Consider the following 20,806-nt stretch of genomic DNA (forward strand, 5'->3'; position numbering starts at 1 on the left):
ATGATAGAAGTTATAATTTGTTATGCAGACAAAAAAAATTCCTATAATTTGTGTATGAATGTATAAAATTGTTTACTCGTAATGTATAAAACAGTGCATGACTAAAGTTCACAGGATGAAGCTCTGCCATTCAGTCAACTGAATGTTAACTGAATGGTCTGGAAAGGTGACTGAATGGCACAGCTATGCCATTCAGTCACATTTTAGTCACCTTTCAGTCACCTTTCAATTGACTGAATGGCAGAGATTCATCCTGTGGTTCATGCCGCTTTTCAATAAAACACAAACATAAAGCAATACAAATTTAAGCAATATGTTTCCTTAATTCTAATCTTGAAATTTAATTTTGATTTTGCATGTTTAATGGTGTAGAATCGTTAGGTTGGGTGTTTTATCGTTTTTGTTCGTGAATCGTGAAAATTCAGTAAGTTAGTGATCGTCCGTGTATCGTGCGTGATCGTTCATGTATCGTGCGTGATCGTTCGTGTCTGGTTTATTATAGATTAATATAAAACTCACTGAATCAAAGTATTGCCTGTCACTATGTTGATTAAGATAAAAGTGCGTAATACTCTGAATCAAGATGTAAACGAGAAAAATGTTTATAATATCATTTCATACGATATGAACTATTACAAACATGAATTGTATTTTATATATAAAAAGGAAATTTTTGATAAATAATATATGATTCAATAACAAATTAAAAAAAAGAACAAAAGCTGTATAACAAGAAGAAATATCATAATATATCTTTTTGTTGTTAATATATGATTTAATCTTTTAAGCAGACGATGGTGCAGTTTATCAATTGCAATTCGAGTTGTTTCATATTATACTTGGATGCACATTGTACAACTATGTATATTAGATATTCTGAATGTATCAAATTATCATGATTTAATATTATATGAAATTATATGTCTGGTAATAGCATAATACATGTATCATATTTTTCATTATGTGTTATAATGTCAAATAACATTATATAAATAGTGCCTGTTTGGGAGAGTAACAGTTGAAATTGACACCCCGAGAAAATCATTGTCAACCGACGCGAAGCGGAGGTTGACAATGGTTTTCGAGGGGTGTCAATTTCAACTGTTATCCTCTCAAACAGGCACTATTTATTTTGTTATACTGAATGTCTTAATTTTTGAGAACATTTTACTGCTTTTATATAGGAATAACGTGAATTCTACAGCGAACCGTACGCGCATAATTTTTGCGCATGTAACAATTTTTAATGTTACCCGTTGCTAAGTGCGTTGCTAACGCTGAGGGTAATAGAACAGATTATGAACGTCTTAACCAATCAGATTTCAGTATTTAACATGAAAGTATAACAATATACAATTATTTAATGCTTGAGCAGTCAATAGACCCGAATATTTTCCAGAGGTGCAGGGAACAGCTCAGTATGATCTATTGCCCGAGGCCAACGGCCGAGGGCAATAGATCATACTAAGCTATTCCCTGCACCAAGGGAAAATATTCGGGTCTTTTGACTATTCAGGCATTAAATAATTGTTTTGTTACCTAATTCCGTACTTAGTATTTTGTGCTCACAATTCTAAATTACAAAAGGTTACATCATTATGCATTTAGGTCATTAATTGTTAAGCAATACCAAGATGACCTAAAAGATAAATTTTAAGAACAATAGTAAAACAATATAATAAAGTAAGCTGGTAGCAATTAAACGTTTTTCAATTTCAAATCAGGATTCCCATCCAAACCTTGCTTATGCTATACAAAGGCAGAGACATCAACAGAGACAGAGACATCAACCATACAAACTTTCCTTAATTGTTTAAAATAACCTTGATAACCAAGAGCAGACCATTTATCTGATGAACAATTCTAATGTTACAAAGTACGTATAAATCGTTACACACATGGTGGCAGTCTTTATTGGACAATTATTTATTTGAAAGTAAAACCAGGTCAATACTCAAACCTGCTTTGATCTGCCTCTAAAACTTTAACCTGTTTATGCTTCGGAATGATCAAGATTAGGCTCTGTATTTGACGCAACCATTGTTAAATAGTCATAGCAACATTACCATGAAAATGGTTGGGATTACATGTAGTAGAAACTTAAACAAATGACGAGATAAGATAAGAGCTATCAGAGCCTTAATCCTACTCAAGCATCTTAATAACTGAAATTAACCTTCATATCTGGAAGTACTTCATTTTAGTAGTTAAACAAACCACGCAAGTTAAGAAGGTGAGAATAGGAATTTACATGTGACTAGATTTGTGATTAAGATTGTGTTGTAGTAACTTTGATCTTATAACCATATCACAAATGTTCTTATATTTGCTATAACCAAATACTTGAGCCGATGTCAATATTTAAAAATTTTCATTTAGTTCCATTTTTTCATTTCATATTTTTCTGAAAACTTTGACGCATGGTTTTGACTCTGTTTACACCAAGATCTGCATGCTTCTTTACGCTCAAGTCAATGCAGTTGATCGCTCTTGTTTTCAATGCTATTTATATTCATATCTACTTTGAATGGCGGCTCCCCTATTGTAAAAACTTGGCCGATTGATTCCTTTTTTCCTAAATATTAGTTTAAACATGTTTACTGATATCCCCAAGAGTAAATACAGTTTGGAATTTGTTTTAAACATATCACTTCGCAATCACATTATTATTTATATTTTATCTTCATTGTAATTGTGTTCAAGACTGCAAGTAATGCTCTTAAGGACAAAAAATACCGATAACACTTTTATAGTTATGCATCAAAATTAAAGCAAGAAGAATGCATGCTTACGATAAAACTACATGCAAAGATCTTGAGAAAAATGGGATGTAATTAACAAAAAATAAGCCTTTGCACCTCCCCCACCTCCCCCACGCCAGGCAAAATAATTCTTCGGAACCCCCCCCCCTTCCCCGAAAAAATTTCTGGAGTTTAACATAAACTATCTTTATGCAACTTGTCCATGATGATCGTACAAACAAAGCCTAATTACGTGTAGTTTTGCCTTGTTTTGATCGTTTTATTTTTCTTAATTAAGTAGTATATATAAAATATATCTACAGGCATGTCCAAGAGGCTCTCCTAGGACAATAGTACGTTATAAGTACGTCTTAGGATACGTCTTAGTCTTAACTCTGTGTCTCGAAGCTCTCCTAAATTTGGGAACAGTTATAACTTTGTTTTAGTTTTTTACCTTATTCGGTCTGTTTAGGAAGAAAATGTGCATGCTTAAAACATTTCAAAACAAGAAAAGAGGACCTGTCCTCTGTGATACGTAAAAACTTAATGATGTTTTTAATATTAAATATCACCTTTCAGTACTGCTGCTATTGAACACCAAAATATACAACCTTTCCAATAATAATTTCATCTTAGATAATGACTTGAAAAAAAAAATCAAACATCTTTATACAAACAGTTTTAAGATGTTCCAGTTATCATAATTTTTTCCGATATTAAATTGCCATGCTTTTAAAACAAAAACTTAAAAAATCAAAACTTGTCTACGATATAAGTTAAAAGTCATTTATGTGAATATGAAATTGCTTTCATTAAATTTCTACTTTTTCTAGTGTAAAGAGGGGGTTCTCCTGTGTTTAAGTTTTTTAAGTATGCAAAACAGGCATATAAAATTAATGCATTATATATATAATTCAAGGATGAGGAAAGAATCAAGGCACGTTTTAATTAACTTAAGAAGTATTTTATTCAAGTATATAGATACATTGAAATGGATTGAACAGCAAGCATAATGCCTATTTATGTTCTCTCCTGATTGACAGCATTGGGATATTAGACAGAAGTTCACGGCCAACAAATTGATTTTGGTACATCATAAATTAGTGCTTATAAACGGTATGCAATTAAATTTATCGGTTCATCAACTTTAATAATTATTATAAAATAATTTACACTAAATTTTAATATAATGATCATCTAAACTTTTGATTGAAGTTTTAGGAAACTTCTCTGTTTCCTGACAAAACAATAATTGATTATTACAGAAAAACACCTGTATTGTTGATCATTTAAATAACGCAGTGTGATATCATGCATTTGATATTCTATAACTACAGATCTATCAATACGCTACATTTTCATTTTGTCTTTTTGTAGCATCACATTAAATTGCCTGGGATTTGCTTTATTTAGAAAAAAAATGAATGGATATTTTAATTGACTAATTTTCCTGAGAAAAAAAATATGCGTTACAAGTCTTCGATAAAAATTAAAAAATATCCAACCAGACTGTTAAAAAACCTCAAATAAGGTCAACTGCCAGACAACAGTGATAGCGATGAACGGGAAGTAACTCTTATAGTTTTTTTCAACTCCGATCAGGACCAGTCATGTTTGGGGCACGCCTATCAGACAGTTAAAGATTGTGAATTTTCTTGTGAACAGGGTTGGTATTCTTATCATTAATTACATGCTCATTGAATCATTACTTACATTGCCACATGTAATCAAGTGAATGTGATATGATCACGTTTAGACTATGACAAACTATACCACTTTCGTTTTGATTCATGTTTTGTATAATCAACTTAATGCACTAAAAACGCGACTATATCAGCTTTATGTTTTAAAAACTAATGATTTGTAGAATTATAAAATAAGGCAGTGGTTTTTGGAATATGCTTCATGGTTTGTATCATCGTCCGACTGAAAAAAAAACCTGAAGGGGAGGCTGAATTTTAAGTGAAATAAAAATTACGTCATCTTGCATGCAAAGTAAATTCCTTACATTGTATGTGTGCAGATTAAAAATGCAATACTTTTATAAAATTAATATCATTGAAAAAATAAATTCAAAAACTTTAATTCTTATTTTTTTAACAGAAGAACCATGGATCCTCGTTCTACTGCCCAAGATGTGCACCGATGTGACCTCTGTGAGACCGCCATAGTACACAGCTACTGTGACTTTTGTCATGTCAACCTCTGCAAGCCCTGCATTGGAGATCACATCTCAGATGGATATCAGAAACATGCAATTGTGCCTTTCCAGGAGAGAAGATCAACCATCATTTATCCGAAATGTGAAACACATCCGCATAAAAATTGCGAACTTCAGTGCGAGGATTGCAACAATATATTGGTTTGTTCCTCCTGCACTGCATCTAAACACCACAAAGGACATAACTTTGTAGAAGTTACGGAAGTTTACAATGCAAAAAAAGAAGTTATCAAAAAAGACATTAAAGAGTTAGAAAATCATATTTCTCCTTCTTATGAAAAAATTACTCTGGAATTGGAACAAACGCTTGCCAACCTGGATGTAGGATATGAGAAACTTACAGCAATAATGTCCAAACAAGGAGGGGAATGGCACAAAGAAATCGACATCGTTATCAACAAAATGAAAACTGAAATCAGCGAGATAAAAGTGCAACACAAAGAAATTTTACAGAAAAATTTGAATGAAATCAAGCAGATACAGTCTGTCATAAAACAATCATTATTGGCCATACGAGAAATTGAGAAATCCACAGAAGTATCTCCTACCATTGAATACAGCTCAAAGATCAGAGAGTTCAGCAAGCTTCCATCCAAAGTTCAGGTACCAATGCCAACATTCATTCCAAAACCAATAGACCGTGAGAAGTTGTATAGTTTGTTTGGACAGTTCACCCCATTATCTACTGCTACAGAAGAAAATGTTTCTTCACTGAACCAACCCAAAACTTCAGTTAGAGAACTACAAGATGAACCGGAGCTTGTTACCACAATACAGACTGGGTATGAAAAAATATTCCATGTTACCTGTGTTAATGAAGATAGGATATGGACGAGTGGACAGACCAATGATATCAAATGCCTCAATATCAAAGGTTCACTCCTCCAGACAATCCACACAAAATCAAGGGGATGGCCCATAGATATAGCTGTAGACAGTGATGGGGATCTACTGTACTCTGAATGGGAAACAAAAACAGTGAATAAAGTAAAGAATAGGCAGACAGAAGAGTTGATTAGATTACAGGGATGGAGGCCTCATCAGCTGTGTGTCACCTCTACAGGTGATCTCCTGGTTTCCATGTCCAGTGATAATTGGACTCAATCCAAAGTTGTCCATTACTTGGGATCTACAGAGAAACAAACAATTCAATTTGATGATAAAGGTAAACCTCTGTACTCAGGGAATTTTTATACAAAATACATTACAGAGAACAGAAACTATGACATCTGTGTAGCTGACAGTGGGGCCAGTACAGTAGTGGTGGTTAATCAGGACGGGAAACTCAGATGGATATACACCGGTCATCACTCAGTTACAAAGAACGAACCATTTAAACTCCGTGGCATCACAACAGACAGTCAGAGCCATATCCTGACAGCTGATTATAACAACTATTGTGTCAACATTCTGGATCAAAATGGACAGTTTCTCCGTTACATTGATAACTGTGATCTGAAGTATCCTTATGGTTTATGTGTGGACAATAATGACAATCTGTTTGTGGGTGAGTACAACACAGGCAATGTAAAGAAAATCAAGTATTTAAAGTAGACATCATCAATTGATAAAATGAGATGTGAATAAAACAAGAGATCATTCATATTTGTTGTGTATTCATTGCTAGGATTTTTTATAAAATAAATTGCTTTTGCTAATTAATTCTTTGATGTTATCCCTTCATTTATCACTAATTAAAGAAAAAGTGAGCAATCTCACATAACCCACACCCCATCTGAAGTATCCCTATGGTTTATGTGTGGATAATAATGACAATTTGTTTGTGTGTGAGAATAACATAGGGAATGTAAAGAAAATCAAATACTTAACATAGACACCATTAATGATAAAATGAGATGTGAATAAAACAAATGTGACCATCCATATTTTTCTTGGTATATTGATGTTCATTGCTGGGTTGTTTTATAAAATACATTCCTTATACAAATTGATTAATTATATCCCTTCATTTACTATTAATTAAAGAAAAAGTGAGCAAGCTCACATACCCCACGCTCCCCCATTACTTCACAATGCTGTATAATGAATGGCAGAGTATTAGCATTAAATACACAAATTTTGGAAATAGAAATAAATACAATCAAGACATTTTCTTCAAAGTATCAATATGAAGTGTTTTTAAATTTATCTAAACAATAAAGATTCTTTGCCTTGGAGTGGTATTAGTAGTTATTCACAAATCAAAGATACACAATAAATCTTAAGCTTAATCATGATATTGCATTTCATGATTAGTAATATAAGATAGTGTTCATTTAATTTAGAAGAGTTTCAATATGTAAATGGGTGTCTTATTTAGTCTGAATAAAAAAAGTCATCATTAAAAAATTACTAGTGAGTGCTACATGCATGTGAAATGTAGCGATAATGAACAGTGTTCTAAATCAAAATTCCAGAGGTAAATTCAAAAATCAAGAGAAGAGCAAAGACTGGTCTCTAAAAAAATAGAGGCAGAATCTGGTGCCATGGAGAATTGAACATCCTCTGCTGACCGGTCACATCCGCCGTTTTATCAGTAAATATTCGATCTAGCAGAAGATTGTATTTGCTGACAAGGTCGTTGTATCGACTATAGAACTTTTGATGAAGGCTTTAATCAAGACTGTTGAAAATATATTGTTAAATCTTGTTTGTCAGTAGCTTGCCTCGTTATAGAAATTAATCATACGTAGAGCATGCCCTTGCGCATAGAATCAACTTAATGACAAAAATCCTATCTGCAGGCGATATAGGTATATTGCTACAAAAGTAAGTTTTGTTGTCAGGTTACCATGATTTTTTTTCTAGGGATACATCTATAAAACAGGTAACTCAGACTTTGTGGTATAGTTCATTATTAGTTTACTGTGGTATAACAAGTCAACGTAGAAATGGAAGTAGAATTTGTTAATTGATGAAATGTGGTGATATCAAACAGTGTTCCAAATGAAAAGTAAAAAAAAACAACAAATTAGACGCAGAGCAAACACGAACTTTAAAAAAGTCCGGGATATCTATATAAACTTTAATATGGAAGTAACAATTGTTTATTAATAAAAAGGCGTCAATATATACTAGCGGAAAAAAGAAACTGTGCATTATTTGATATATGAAAAACATTTAAACATTACAATGAACAAATTTTATTTTTGTAATACTGTTAACACATGTATTCGTAACAACATCTCATAACACATTAATGTCAACGTCGAATAACGTCAATTTAAGCACACTCGAAAGTCACTGTTATTTGAAATTGAATTAACAAAATTAATAACATGTGTGACCATCCTTTGTATCCACGCAGGCTTGACAGCGACGCCTCATTGATGCTACGAAAGTGTTCAGAAATGCTTGAGGGATGTTGTTCCAGATGTTGGTAAAAGCCTGGCCTAAATCAGTCAGTGTCACTGGCTGATTTGGTAAACGGCGTAAACGTCTTTCCATTTCATCCCAGACGTGCTCGATCGGCGACAAATCGGGGGAAATAGCTGGCCAAGGCAAGACATCGACATTCTGGTGAACAAACAAGTCCATGACTACACGTGCAACGTGTGGCCTTGCGTTGTCTTAGTGCAGAGTGATTTGATTTTGATATCTCTGTATGAAGGGTATCACATGACGCTGAATAATTTCATCTCGATAGCGTATGCCGGTGAGATTTCCATTGACATTTGGTAGAGGGGTTTTTCCACGTGCTGATATTCCACCCCACACCATAACGCTACCTCCACCAAATTGTTGACGTTGCACAACACAAGTGTCTTGGTAACGCACCCCAACGCGATGATACACCCTACAACGGCCGTCACTGCTATCCAAATGAAATCTGGATTCATAAGTGAACAGAGTATTGGCCCAGTCCTGTATTCTGAATCGCAGATGTCGTGTGCACCACGCTAGTCTGGCGATATGAGGACGTTGAAGCAGTACTGGGCGCACCGCTGGACGTCTTAGTCTGATGTTTTGCTCGCGCAGACGATTACGCACAGTTCTTGGACTAATTGGTCGAAGCCCTGGAATGCTACGGGCAGTCAAACTTGCTGTCTGGAAACGATTTCTCAGACGCACAAGTCTAATGCGGTTGTCCTGTTGACGTGACGTCACACGAGGTCGCCCAGAGCGCGGTCGATCCTGAGATTTGCCAGATTGTTGATAACGTCTCTATAATGACTGGATGGTTTTCCGATGAACTCCAAAGTGTCTTGCTACAGTATTTTGTACCATTCCAGCTTACAGCATCCCATCAGCACAATTACGTTGGTTTTCGTTGAGTCGTGGCATGACATAGGGGTAAATTTTGTTGAAACTAAAGTGATTTCCTTAACAAAAAAGATTAAACAAATCATTTACAGTTCTTAATCCAAACAGTATTGACCCGTAAAACTCGTGCGTACAAATTCTTCAATAAACAACAGGTGCTCACTAAACATATTGTCAAAAACATTACCATTATCGATTGTTTAAATTTTATAAATACAAACAATAGATATACAAAAATTATATATACTAATTTTTTTTTATAATGCACAGTTTCTTTTTTCCGCTAGTATAGTTTAACCAACCATGCAAGTTAATTTAAGAAGGTGAGAATAGGAATTTACATGTAACAACTTTATGTTGAAGTAACTTTAATCTTGTGACCATATTACAAATGTTCTTATATTTGCTATAACCAAATACTTGATCCGATCTCAATATTTAAAAACATCTTTGATAATTTTTCATTTAGTTCCAACATTTCATTTCATATTTTTCTAAAAACTGAGTTCAATTTATTGCCTTTGATCGCTCTTGTTGTTTAACTTTTCAATGCTATTAATATTTAAATGTACTTTGAACGGCAGCTCCCTTATTGTAAAAACATGGCTGATTGATTCCTTTTTTCCTAAATCTTAGTTATAACATTTATACGGATATCCCCAACAGTAATTACAGTTTGGAATTCGTTTTGAACATATCACTTCGTAATCACATCATTATTCATATTTTATCTTCACTGTAATCGTTTTCATAATTGTGTTCAAAACTGTAATTAATGCTCTTAAGGACAAAAAATACCGATAACACTTTTATTGTTATGCATCAAAATTAAAGCAAAAAGAATGCTTACGATTAACATTAACTATCTTTTGAGTTTAGCAGTTGTAATGACATAGTTACAAAAAAGAAAAGGTTTTACCCATCATTGCCATCAAGCTTAATGTGAAATCTATGTTTTGCATGATAACTTTGTTGATATTATACACCATTAATGTTTTTGAAAGACATTTTTCACAGTAACCATAGTTATAAAACTACATGCAAAGATCTTGAGAAAAATGGGATGTAATTAACAAAAAATAAGACTTTGCACCTCCCCCACCTCCCCCACGCCAGGCAAAATAATTCTTCGGAACCCCCCCCCCCCCCCTCTTCCCCGAACGAATTTCTGGAGTTTCACATAAACTATCTTTATGCAACTTGTCCATGATGATCGTACAAACAAAGCCTAATTACGTGTAGTTCTGCCTTGTTTTGATCGTTTTATTTTTCTTAATTAAGTATTATATATATAATATATCTACAGGCATGTCCAAGAGGCTCTCTTTGGACAATAGTACGTTATAAGTAAGTCTTAGGATACGCCTTAGTCTTAACTCTGTGTCTCGAAGCTCTCCTAAATTTGGGAACAGCTATAACTTTGTTCTAGTTTTTCACCTTATTCGGTCTGTTTAGGAAGAAAATCTGCATGGTTAAAACATTTCAAAACAAGAAAAGAGGACCTGTCCTCTGTGATACGTAAAAACTTAATGATGTTTTTAATATTAAATATCACCTTTCAGTACTGCTGCTATTGAACACCAAAATATATAACCTTTCCAATAATAATTTCATCTTAGATAATGACTTGACAAAAAAAATCAAACATCTTTATATATACAGTTTTAAGATGTTCCAGTTATCATAATTTTTTCCGATATTAAATTGCAATGCTTTAAAAACAAAAACTTTAAAAATCAAAACTTCAAAAGTCATTTATATGGATATGAAATTGCTTTCATTAAATTTCTACTTTTTCTTGTGTAAAGAGGGGTTCTCCTGTGTTTAAGTTTTTTACGTATGCAAATACAGGCATATAAGAATAATGCATTATATAAATAATTCAAGGATGAGTAAAGAATCAAGGCACGTTTTAATTAATTTAAGAAGTATTTTATTCAAGTATATAGATTCATTGAAATGAATTGAACAGCAGGCATAATGCATATTTATGTTCTATCTATGTTCTTATGTTATATTTATGTGCATACAAATTGAGTAACGCGCGTTTGAGCGTTATGAAAATTTGTTTGCACACACCGCTGCAGTTATGAGAGTGTATACTTCAAAAAATCATGATTTACTGCTTACATTTACATTTTTTAACTTCTTGCCTTGTCTGAAAATGTGATTCATACCTTAAAATTCCTATCTTATCCTAAGGGTAAGTTAATATTAACTGAAGAGCCACAGTAACTGCCACAAGCGTGAACTTTGATTTTCTCTTGTGTCGTTGCAGTTTACAGCGTTCAACGTTTGTGACGTAATAATAAAACTCATCAATTTGATCTTTGATTACTTGTTGCATTTAGAGGCATTTGAAGATTACAGAATTTAATAAAAAAAACACAGTAGAATGTAAATATGATAATTTAAATAACGCAGTGTGATATCATGCATTTGATATTCTATAACTACAGATTTATCAATACGCTACATTTACATTTTTCCTTTTGTAGCATTACATTAAATTACGTGGGATTTGCCTTATTTAGAAAAAAAAAATGAATGGATATTTTAATTGACTAATTTCCTAAGAAAAAAATATGCGTTACAAGTCTTCTATAAAAATTAAGAAATATCCAACCAGACTGTTAAAAAACCTTAAATAAGGTCAACTGCCAGACAACAGTGATAGCGATGAACGGGAAGTAACTCTTATAGGTTTGTTCAGCTCCGATCAGGTGGTTCCATTCAGAGCAGGACCAGTCATGTTTGGGGCACGCCTATCAGTCAGTTAGAGATTGTGAATTTTCTTGTGAACAAGGTTGGTATTCCTATCGTTAATTACACGCTCATTGAATCATTACTTACATTGCCACATGTAACGTTAATCAAGTGAATGTGATTTGATCACGTTTAGACCACAGGGGCTCGTCACGAAGTTTTTTCAACCTTTTATATATACCACCTCTATACTATAAAATGTATTTTATAGTATAGAGGTGGTATATATAAAAGGTTGAAAAAACTTCGTGACGAGCCCCTGTGTTTAGACTATTACAAATTATGCCACTTTCGTTTTTGAATAATGTTTTGTATAATCAACTTAATGCACTAAAAACGCAACTATATCAGCTTTATGTTTAAAAAAACTAATGATTTATAGAATTTTAAAATAAGGCAATAGTTTTGAAGAAGGAAAGCTGGATTTAAAAGGAAATTTAAAAAAAAAGTCATCTTGCATGTAAAGTAAATTCCTTACATTGTATGTGTGCATATTAAAAATGCAATACTTTTATGAAATTAATATCATTGAAAAAATCAATTCAAAAACTTTAATTCTTATTTTTTTAACAGAACAATCATGGATCTCCGTTCTACTGCCCAAGATGTGCACCGATGTGACCTTTGTGAGACCGCCATAGTACACAGCTACTGTGACATTTGTCATTTCAACCTCTGCAAGCCCTGCATTGGAGATCACATCTCAGATGGATATCTGAAACATGCAATTGTGCCTTTCAAGGAGCGAAGATCAACCATCATTTATCCGAAATGTGAAACACATCCACATAAAAATTGCAAATTTCAATGCGATGATTGCAACAATATATTTGTTTGTTCTTCTTGCACTGCATCTAAACAGCACAAAGGACATAGCTTTGTAGAAGTAACAGAAGTTTACAAGACAAAGAAAGAAGTTCTTAAAAAAGACATCAAAGAGTTAGAAAATCATATCTCTCCTACTTATGAAAACATTGCTCTGGAATTGGAACAAACGCTTGCCAACCTTGATGGAGGATATGAGAAACTTACAATAACAATGTCCAAACAAGGAGAGGAATGGCACAGAGAAATCGACATCATCATCAACAAAATGAAAACTGAAATCGGCGAAATAAAAGTGCAACATAGAGAAATTTTACAGAAACATTTGAATCAAATCACACAGATACAGTCTGTCATAAAACAATCATTATTGGCCATACGAGAAATTGAGAAATCCATTGAGGTATCTTCTACCATTGAATACAGTTCTAGGATTAGTGAGTTTAGCAAGATTCCACCCAAGGTTCAGGTATCACTGCCAACATTCATTCCAAAACCAATAGACCATGAGAAGCTGTATAGTTTGTTTGGACAGATCACCCCATTATCTACAGCCACAGAAGACAATATCTTGTTCCTAAACCAACCAAACACTACAGTCAGAGAACTACTGGATGAACCGGAGTTTTTTCGCACAATACAGATCGGGCATGAATATCTTTGCAGTGTTACCTGTCTGAATGAAGACAAAATATGGACGAGTGGAACGCCTAATGAAATCAAATGCTTCAACAGTAAAGGTTCACTCCTCCAAACAATCCAGATAAAATCAGGTAGTTGTCCTTATGATATAGCTGTAGACAGTGATGGGTATCTACTGTACTCTGACTGGTCAACAAGGTCAGTGTATAAAGTAAAGAATGAACAGACAAAAAAGTTAATCAGATTACAGGGATGGGGGCCTAGTCAGCTGTGTGTCACCTCTACTGGTGATCTCCTGGTTACCATGTTCAGTGATGATTACATTCAATCTAAGGTTGTCCATTATTCAGGATCTTCAGAGAAACTAACCATTCAATTTGACGATGAAGGTAAACCTCTGTATTCAGGGAATGGTTATGTTAAATACATCACAGAGAACAGAAACCATGACATCTGTGTAGCTGACAGTTGGGCTGGTGCAGTAGTGGTGGTTAATCAGGACGGAAAACTCAGATGGAGATACACCGGTCATCCCTCAACTACCAAGAACAAACCATTTAGTCCCTGGGGTATCACAACAGACAGTCAGAGTCATATCCTGACATCAGACAGTGGCAACCATTGTATCCACATTCTGGATCAGAATGGACAGTTTCTCCGTTACATTGATAACTGTGATCTGGAGGATCCTCGTGATTTATGTGTGGACAATAATGACAATCTGTTTGTGTGTGAGAACAACAAAGGCAATGTAAAGAAAATCAAATATTTAAAATAAACATCATCCATTTATAAGATGAGATGGGAATAAAACAAAAGTGACCGTACATAATTGTTCTTAGTATATTGATGTTTATTGCTTGGATTTTTTATTAAATACACTCCTGATACTAATTAATTCTTTAATTCTATCTCTTCATTTCTCATTAAGTAAAGAAAAAGTGAGCAAGCTCACATACCCAACGCTCCCCCCCATTACCTGACAATGATACATCATGAATGGCAGAGTAAGCATGTGTTAAGTTCTTAAACAATAAATGCACTAGTACAACTTTAAAAATTATCATTTAATTTTGGAGATTTTGTTTGAATAGACAACATGCTATTTGTGAATTTCACTTGTATTTTATATTTATATATATATATAAAAAATATAATTAAATAAGAAAAGAATGCCCCCCTCAGACAGCCAAAATTTCAAATGCTTAATTCAGTATAACATTTGTTCCATTCCAGAAGAAGTTATAATTCCCTGAAAATTACTCATTTACCTTTAACACGTTTGAGTTCGAGAGGCATAACTCTGTCAAAAATCATCAGATTGAAACCAAATTCAAACTTGACCTATATTTTCTAATGAATTAAGCCTATATGAAATTAAAATTTTATATATACATCACTTAAAAAGGCAGAGAGCGGAAACTAAGAATTTCCTATTCTTTTTATTAATTTAAATAGGCACAACTCTGTCAAAAATCATTGGACTGGAACCAAATTCAATTTTGACCTATATTTTCTAAAAAATTAAGCCTATATGAAATTAAAATTTTATATATACATCACTTAAAAAGAGAGAGAGAGGAAACTAAGAATTTCCCATTTTTTTTATTAAGTTCAAAAGGCATAACAAAAATCATCAGTCTCAAACCAAATTCTAACTCAAGCTGTATTTCCTAGTAAATAACCAACGTATGAAATGTGTGTGTGTGTGTGTGTGTGTGTGTCCCCCTTCCAATGTCAGAGAGCGGAAACTGAGCATTTCTCTTTTTTTTCTAATTTCAAGAGAGATAATTTTGTCAAAAATCATCGGACTTGGACCAAATTCAAACTCATCCTGTATATTCATATGACAGACCCATATATCAAATTTGAGTTGAATGTGTGTGACAGTTGTGAAAATAATGATCGGAATAATTAATGGTGGAATGATTGAATGACGGAAAGAAAGAATAGCAGAACAGGGTAACACTATGTTTAAAAAAAACAATAAACTAAATTCACAACATTGTTTATTGGATCCCTCAAATAATCACAAGTAGCTTAAAGTTATACAGTTCATGGAATCAATCAGGAATTACAAGAAGTGATTACCCTTTGCTGATAAAAATTATCAGTCTTAAAGTGCCAGGGACGGCGAGTTTGTTTCGTTATAACAGAAATTCGTTTTATCCATCCAGTTGACAACATGTAAAAAAGTAATAGGGAATGAAAATCATTTTACTGGAAGCGTCAATTCATTACAACTGAGTTAAATATAACCATGTTTTACTGTAGTTATAATTTCATGTACCTTACAACATGTTAACTTTGTGACATCTGTCTGAAATACAAACAAACTTAAACAAGAGGCCCAGGGGCCACATCGCTCACCTGAGCAATAATAGTCTTAACTCTGATCAAATCAACAGAATCAAAATTTAAATATCTTGACAATTAAGTACAGTAGATCTTGCTAAAAAAAATAAAAATAATCTGCTGATTTTTATCCACCTATTTTTATGGTAAATATCAAGCCCCTTTTGTTGTTTTATCTGTAAGAAGATTTTACTCTTTTCCTATATAACACCCCCCCCCCCTTTTGTGGTCCCACTTTTTCTAGAGAATCATGGTTTGATCAAACTTTAATCTGCACAACCTGTGCTTTCACACAAGTTACTGCTTTTGCTTTTTGGACTGAATACTCTTGAAGAAGATTTTGAAGATTTTTCTCTGGAACTTCCTATGTAAAAATTTGAGCCCCCCCCCCCCTCCCCCCCAGTGTGGCCCCAACCAACTGGGATCATGATTTTGAATAAACTTGAATTTACACTGTCTGAGGATGCTTCCACACAAGTTTAATTTATTTTGGCCAAATCGTTTTTGAGAAGATTTTTAAAAATTTTCTTTATATATTACTTTGTAAAAAGTTGACCCCCCCCCCCCCCATTGTGGCCCCACCCTACCCGGGGGTCCATGATTTAAACAAACTTGAATCTTCACTATCTGAGGATGCTTCCATCCAAATTTGAGCTTTTTTGGCCAAATAGTTTTTGAGAAGGAGATTTTTAAAGATTTTCTTTATATATTCCTTTGTAAAAGTTGGTCCGCCAATTCCGTCCCCGCTCAACCCCCGGGATAATGATTGAAACAAATTTGAATCTACACTATCTGAGGATGTTTCCACACAAGTTTAAGCTTTTCTGGCCCAATAGTTTTTAAGAAGAGGATTTTTTAAAGATTTTCTCAATATACTCCAATGTTAAAGTCCATCGCCCCCATTGTTGCCCAAACCTACTCCGGGGAGCATGATTTGAAACAAACTTGAATCTACACTATCTGAGGATGTTTCCACACAAGTTTAAGCTTTTCTGGCCCAATAGTTTTTAAGAAGAGGATTTTTAAAGATTTTCTCCATATACTCCAGTGTAAAAGTCCATCGCCCCCATTGTTGCCCCAACCTACCCCCGGGGAGCATGATTTGAACAAACTTGAATCTACACAACCCGAGAATGATTCAACACAAGTTATTGCTTTTCTGGCCTAATGCTTTTTGAGAAGAAGATTTTTTTGAAAAATACCAACAAATTTTTAATAATTCTTTATTACCTCCCCTTTAAAGAGGGAATGGCTCTTCATTTGAAAAAACTTGAATCCCCTTCACCAAATGATGCTTTGTGCCAAGTTTAGTTGAAATCAGCCCAGTGGTTCCGGCGAAGAAGATGAAAATGTGAAAAGTTTACAACAATGACAACACCAACGCCAACAACGACAGACAAATTTTGATCATAAAAGCTAACTTGAGCTTTCAGCTCAGGTGAGCTAAAAAGTTTTAAGTACACATTTGGTCTGCACTTTGTTTACGTACAAAAATAGTGTAAACAACTATCATACAAAAAAAATCTAAGAGAAATTTTGGCTTGTCAATCAGTAATAACATGCAAGTACTTCTTCTCAGTTTCATTTGCAAAAGCAAAATATTCAATATTCATGCAACATGGATATAAAACCTCACACCAATTATATACTTTTCATCTATATATATATATATAGCTTTAATAATAGCACCATAGTAGTAAATTCTTCAAAAAATAAATTCAACCCAATTATGTAAAATCAATTGCTTTAAACATTTAAAGACAAAAGGGCTTAAACTACAACCTATTTTAACAACCATATTCAGACTGCTACAACCAATCAAATATTATTGCAAATGAAAAACATAGGTAATCACAGATTACAAAGCTCACCGAGACGAGACATCACCCTTATGAGACTTCACCTTTATGAGACCACCTTTATCATATTAAATGAAAATCATACTTTATGATCTTGGATATTCATGGATTCTGTTTTGACACAATATCATATATCATCTGTTAAAAAATTGTATGATAATCATATGTTCATAAGTTAATCAATACAATAATATAAAATGAAATATTGCATCCTATCATATTTACAACATATATCATACAATACAATAAAATACCATAATAAACAATGATGAGATATGATATTGTTACGTATGATATGACATTATATAAATAGTGCCTGTTTGGGAGGGTAACAGTTGAAATTGACACCCCGAGAAAACCATTGTCAACCGACGCGAAGCGGAGGTTGACAATGGTTTTCGAGGGGTGTCAATTTCAACTGTTATCCTCCCAAACAGGCACTATTTATTTTGTTATACTGAATGTCTTTTTTAAAAATTTTAAGAAAATTTTACTGCTTTTATATAGGAATAACGTGAATTCTACAGCGAACCGTACGCGCATAATTTTCGCGCATGTAACATTTTTTAATGTTACCCGTTGCCAAGTGCGTTGCTAACGCTGAGGGTAATAGTAAATATTATTAACTGCGTCTTAACCAATCAGATTTCAGTATTTAACATGAAAGTATAACAATGTATTGTGTTATACATTATTGTATTTGATCACATAATACAATATCATAATATATAAAACAATATAGTATTATATTATAATATCATATTACATAATACATCATAACATTGAAACATATAATATTATATTATATAAATAGTGCCTGTTTGGGAGGGTAACAGTTGAAATTGACACCCCGAGAAAACCATTGTCAACCGACGCGAAGCGGAGGTTGACAATGGTTTTCGAGGGGTGTCAATTTCAACTGTTATCCTCCCAAACAGGCACTATTTATTTTGTTATACTGAATGTCTTTTTTAAAATTTTTAAGAAAATTTTACTGCTTTTATATAGGAATAACGTGAATTCTACAGCGAACCGTATGCGCATAATTTTCGCGCATGTAACATTTTTTAATATTACCCGTTGCCAAGTGCGTTGCTAACGCTGAGGGTAATAGTAAATATTATTAACTGCGTCTTAACCAATCAGATTTCAGTATTTAACATGAAAGTATAACAATGTATAATATAGTATGATATTGTATGATACTGTATCATTTTTGAAACATAATATGATATTGTATCATATGATAAAATATAATTTGATACAACATTGTATCATATCAAATGATACAATATTATGTGATAAAGTAAAATATATAATACAACATTAAATTATACATATTGTATCATGATACAATAATATATTTTACAATATCATACAATACAATTTCATGTGATGTGATAATATATCATATTATAAACCAATATCATATTATACAATATATTGTATGATACGATATTATATAAATAGTGCCTGTTTGGGAGGGTAACAGTTGAAATTGACACCCCGAGAAAACCATTGTCAACCGACGCGAAGCGGAGGTTGACAATGGTTTTCGAGGGGTGTCAATTTCAACTGTTATCCTCCAAAACAGGCACTATTTATTTTGTTATACTGAATGTCTTTTTTAAAAATTTTAAGAAAATTTTACTGCTTTTATATAGGAATAATGTGAATTCTACAGCGAACCGTACGCGCATAATTTTCGCGCATGTAACATTTTTTAATGTTACCCGTTGCCAAGTGCGTTGCTAACGCTGAGGGTAATAGTAAATATTATTAACTGCGTCTTAACCAATCAGATTTCAGTATTTAACATGAAAGTATAACAATATATAATATTACAGTATCATATTATACAATTTCATGTGATATAATTCTACATTACAGAAACTTATATCATTTCATACAATATCGTATGATACAATATTATAGAATATACAATATTGTAACATAGGATACAATATTATATTTTGCAATATCTTATGCAATAGTATCATGTGATAAAATAATAAATTAATAATACAATATAATATTATACAATATTGTATCATAATATACAATACTTTACATAACGATATCATGTTACAATATCATAACATTAAATATCAAAAAATTGATACAATATTATATCGTATCATATAACTTTTTATCATATTACATATGATATTATATTGTATCATATTATTGTTACAATATTGTTTCATACCATACAATACTATATCATAGGAATCATGTTATATCATTAAACAACAAACACATCTATCTATCAAGCAGGTTTGAGTGAGGTAGGAGATTTCTTTAGCATCCTTGATAATGGAGATCAGGCTCTGCATCTGAAGTAACCTCTGCGTTTCATTTATAATATAGTAAAATCAACTATGCAAGCTATCATCTATAAAACATGTGACCTGTTCCAAAAAAACTAAACCTCATCCAGCATCCGAAACCTATGGCTCAGATTCAGCATTCAAGCCTGTCAGGTGCATCAGTATACATAAGACGCATCTCCATGCAAGTTTGGTGAAGTTCAGACCAGTAATAACTAAGATATTATCATCAGAGGGCACTAGCAATTAAAACCTTAACCTGCTCCAGCATCCGCAACCTATGGCTCAGATTCAACATCCATGCCTGTCAGATGCATCTGTATCATAAGACACACCATCCATTCAAGTTTGGTGAAGTTAGGACCTGTAATAACTAAGATATATTTTTTAGCATCCTTGATAATGGAAATCAAGCTCTGCATCTTAAGCTTCCTCTGTGATTTATTCATATTACAGTTTAATCAACTATGCAAGTTTGAAATAGTACTATTATCTATTAAACATGTGACCTGTTCCAAAAAACTTAACCATATCCAGCATCTGAAACCTATGGCTCAGACTCAGCATTCAAGCCCGTCAGGTGCATCAGTAACATAAGACGCACCATCCATAGAAGTCTGGTGTAGTTAGGACAAATAATAACTAAGATATAATCATCAGAGGGCACCTGTTTCAAAAACTTTAACCAGCTCTAAAAACCTTAACCTCCTCCAGCATCCGAAACCTATGGCTCAGATTCATCATTCAAGCCTGTCTGGTGCATCAGTATCATAAGACGCACCATTCATGGAAGTCTGGTGAAGT

General features: G+C 33.2%; 3 protein-coding genes across 4 annotated transcripts in view; 2 read left to right on the forward strand and 1 right to left on the reverse strand.

The window, feature by feature from the left end:
- The window catches only part of LOC105335741 (EGF domain-specific O-linked N-acetylglucosamine transferase), a 132,809-nt gene that overhangs the window by 97,213 nt on the left and 14,790 nt on the right, over nucleotides 1-20,806 (reverse strand). The window lies entirely within an intron of this gene.
- On the forward strand, nucleotides 4,313-6,531 carry LOC117682164 (uncharacterized). The gene is made up of 2 exons (XM_034449209.2): nucleotides 4,313-4,407; nucleotides 4,845-6,531. Exon 2 carries the CDS (start codon nucleotides 4,852-4,854, stop codon nucleotides 6,514-6,516), a length of 1,665 nt encoding a protein of 554 aa, XP_034305100.2. The 5' UTR covers nucleotides 4,313-4,407; nucleotides 4,845-4,851; the 3' UTR covers nucleotides 6,517-6,531.
- Nucleotides 11,796-14,554, forward strand: LOC105335744 (E3 ubiquitin-protein ligase TRIM71-like). The gene is made up of 2 exons (XM_066081900.1): nucleotides 11,796-12,031; nucleotides 12,565-14,554. The coding sequence occupies exon 2, from the start codon at nucleotides 12,572-12,574 to the stop codon at nucleotides 14,234-14,236; it is 1,665 nt and encodes a 554-aa protein (XP_065937972.1). The 5' UTR covers nucleotides 11,796-12,031; nucleotides 12,565-12,571; the 3' UTR covers nucleotides 14,237-14,554.

This window comes from Magallana gigas, chromosome 4 (assembly GCF_963853765.1).
Source record: "Magallana gigas chromosome 4, xbMagGiga1.1, whole genome shotgun sequence".
NCBI lineage: Eukaryota > Metazoa > Mollusca > Bivalvia > Ostreida > Ostreidae > Magallana > Magallana gigas.

Coding starts and splice junctions, on each gene's coding strand:
- LOC105335744 (XM_066081900.1), top strand. CDS start 12,572: ATGGATCTCCGTTCTACTGCCCAAGATGTGCACCGATGTGACCTTTGT.
- LOC117682164 (XM_034449209.2), top strand. CDS start 4,852: ATGGATCCTCGTTCTACTGCCCAAGATGTGCACCGATGTGACCTCTGT.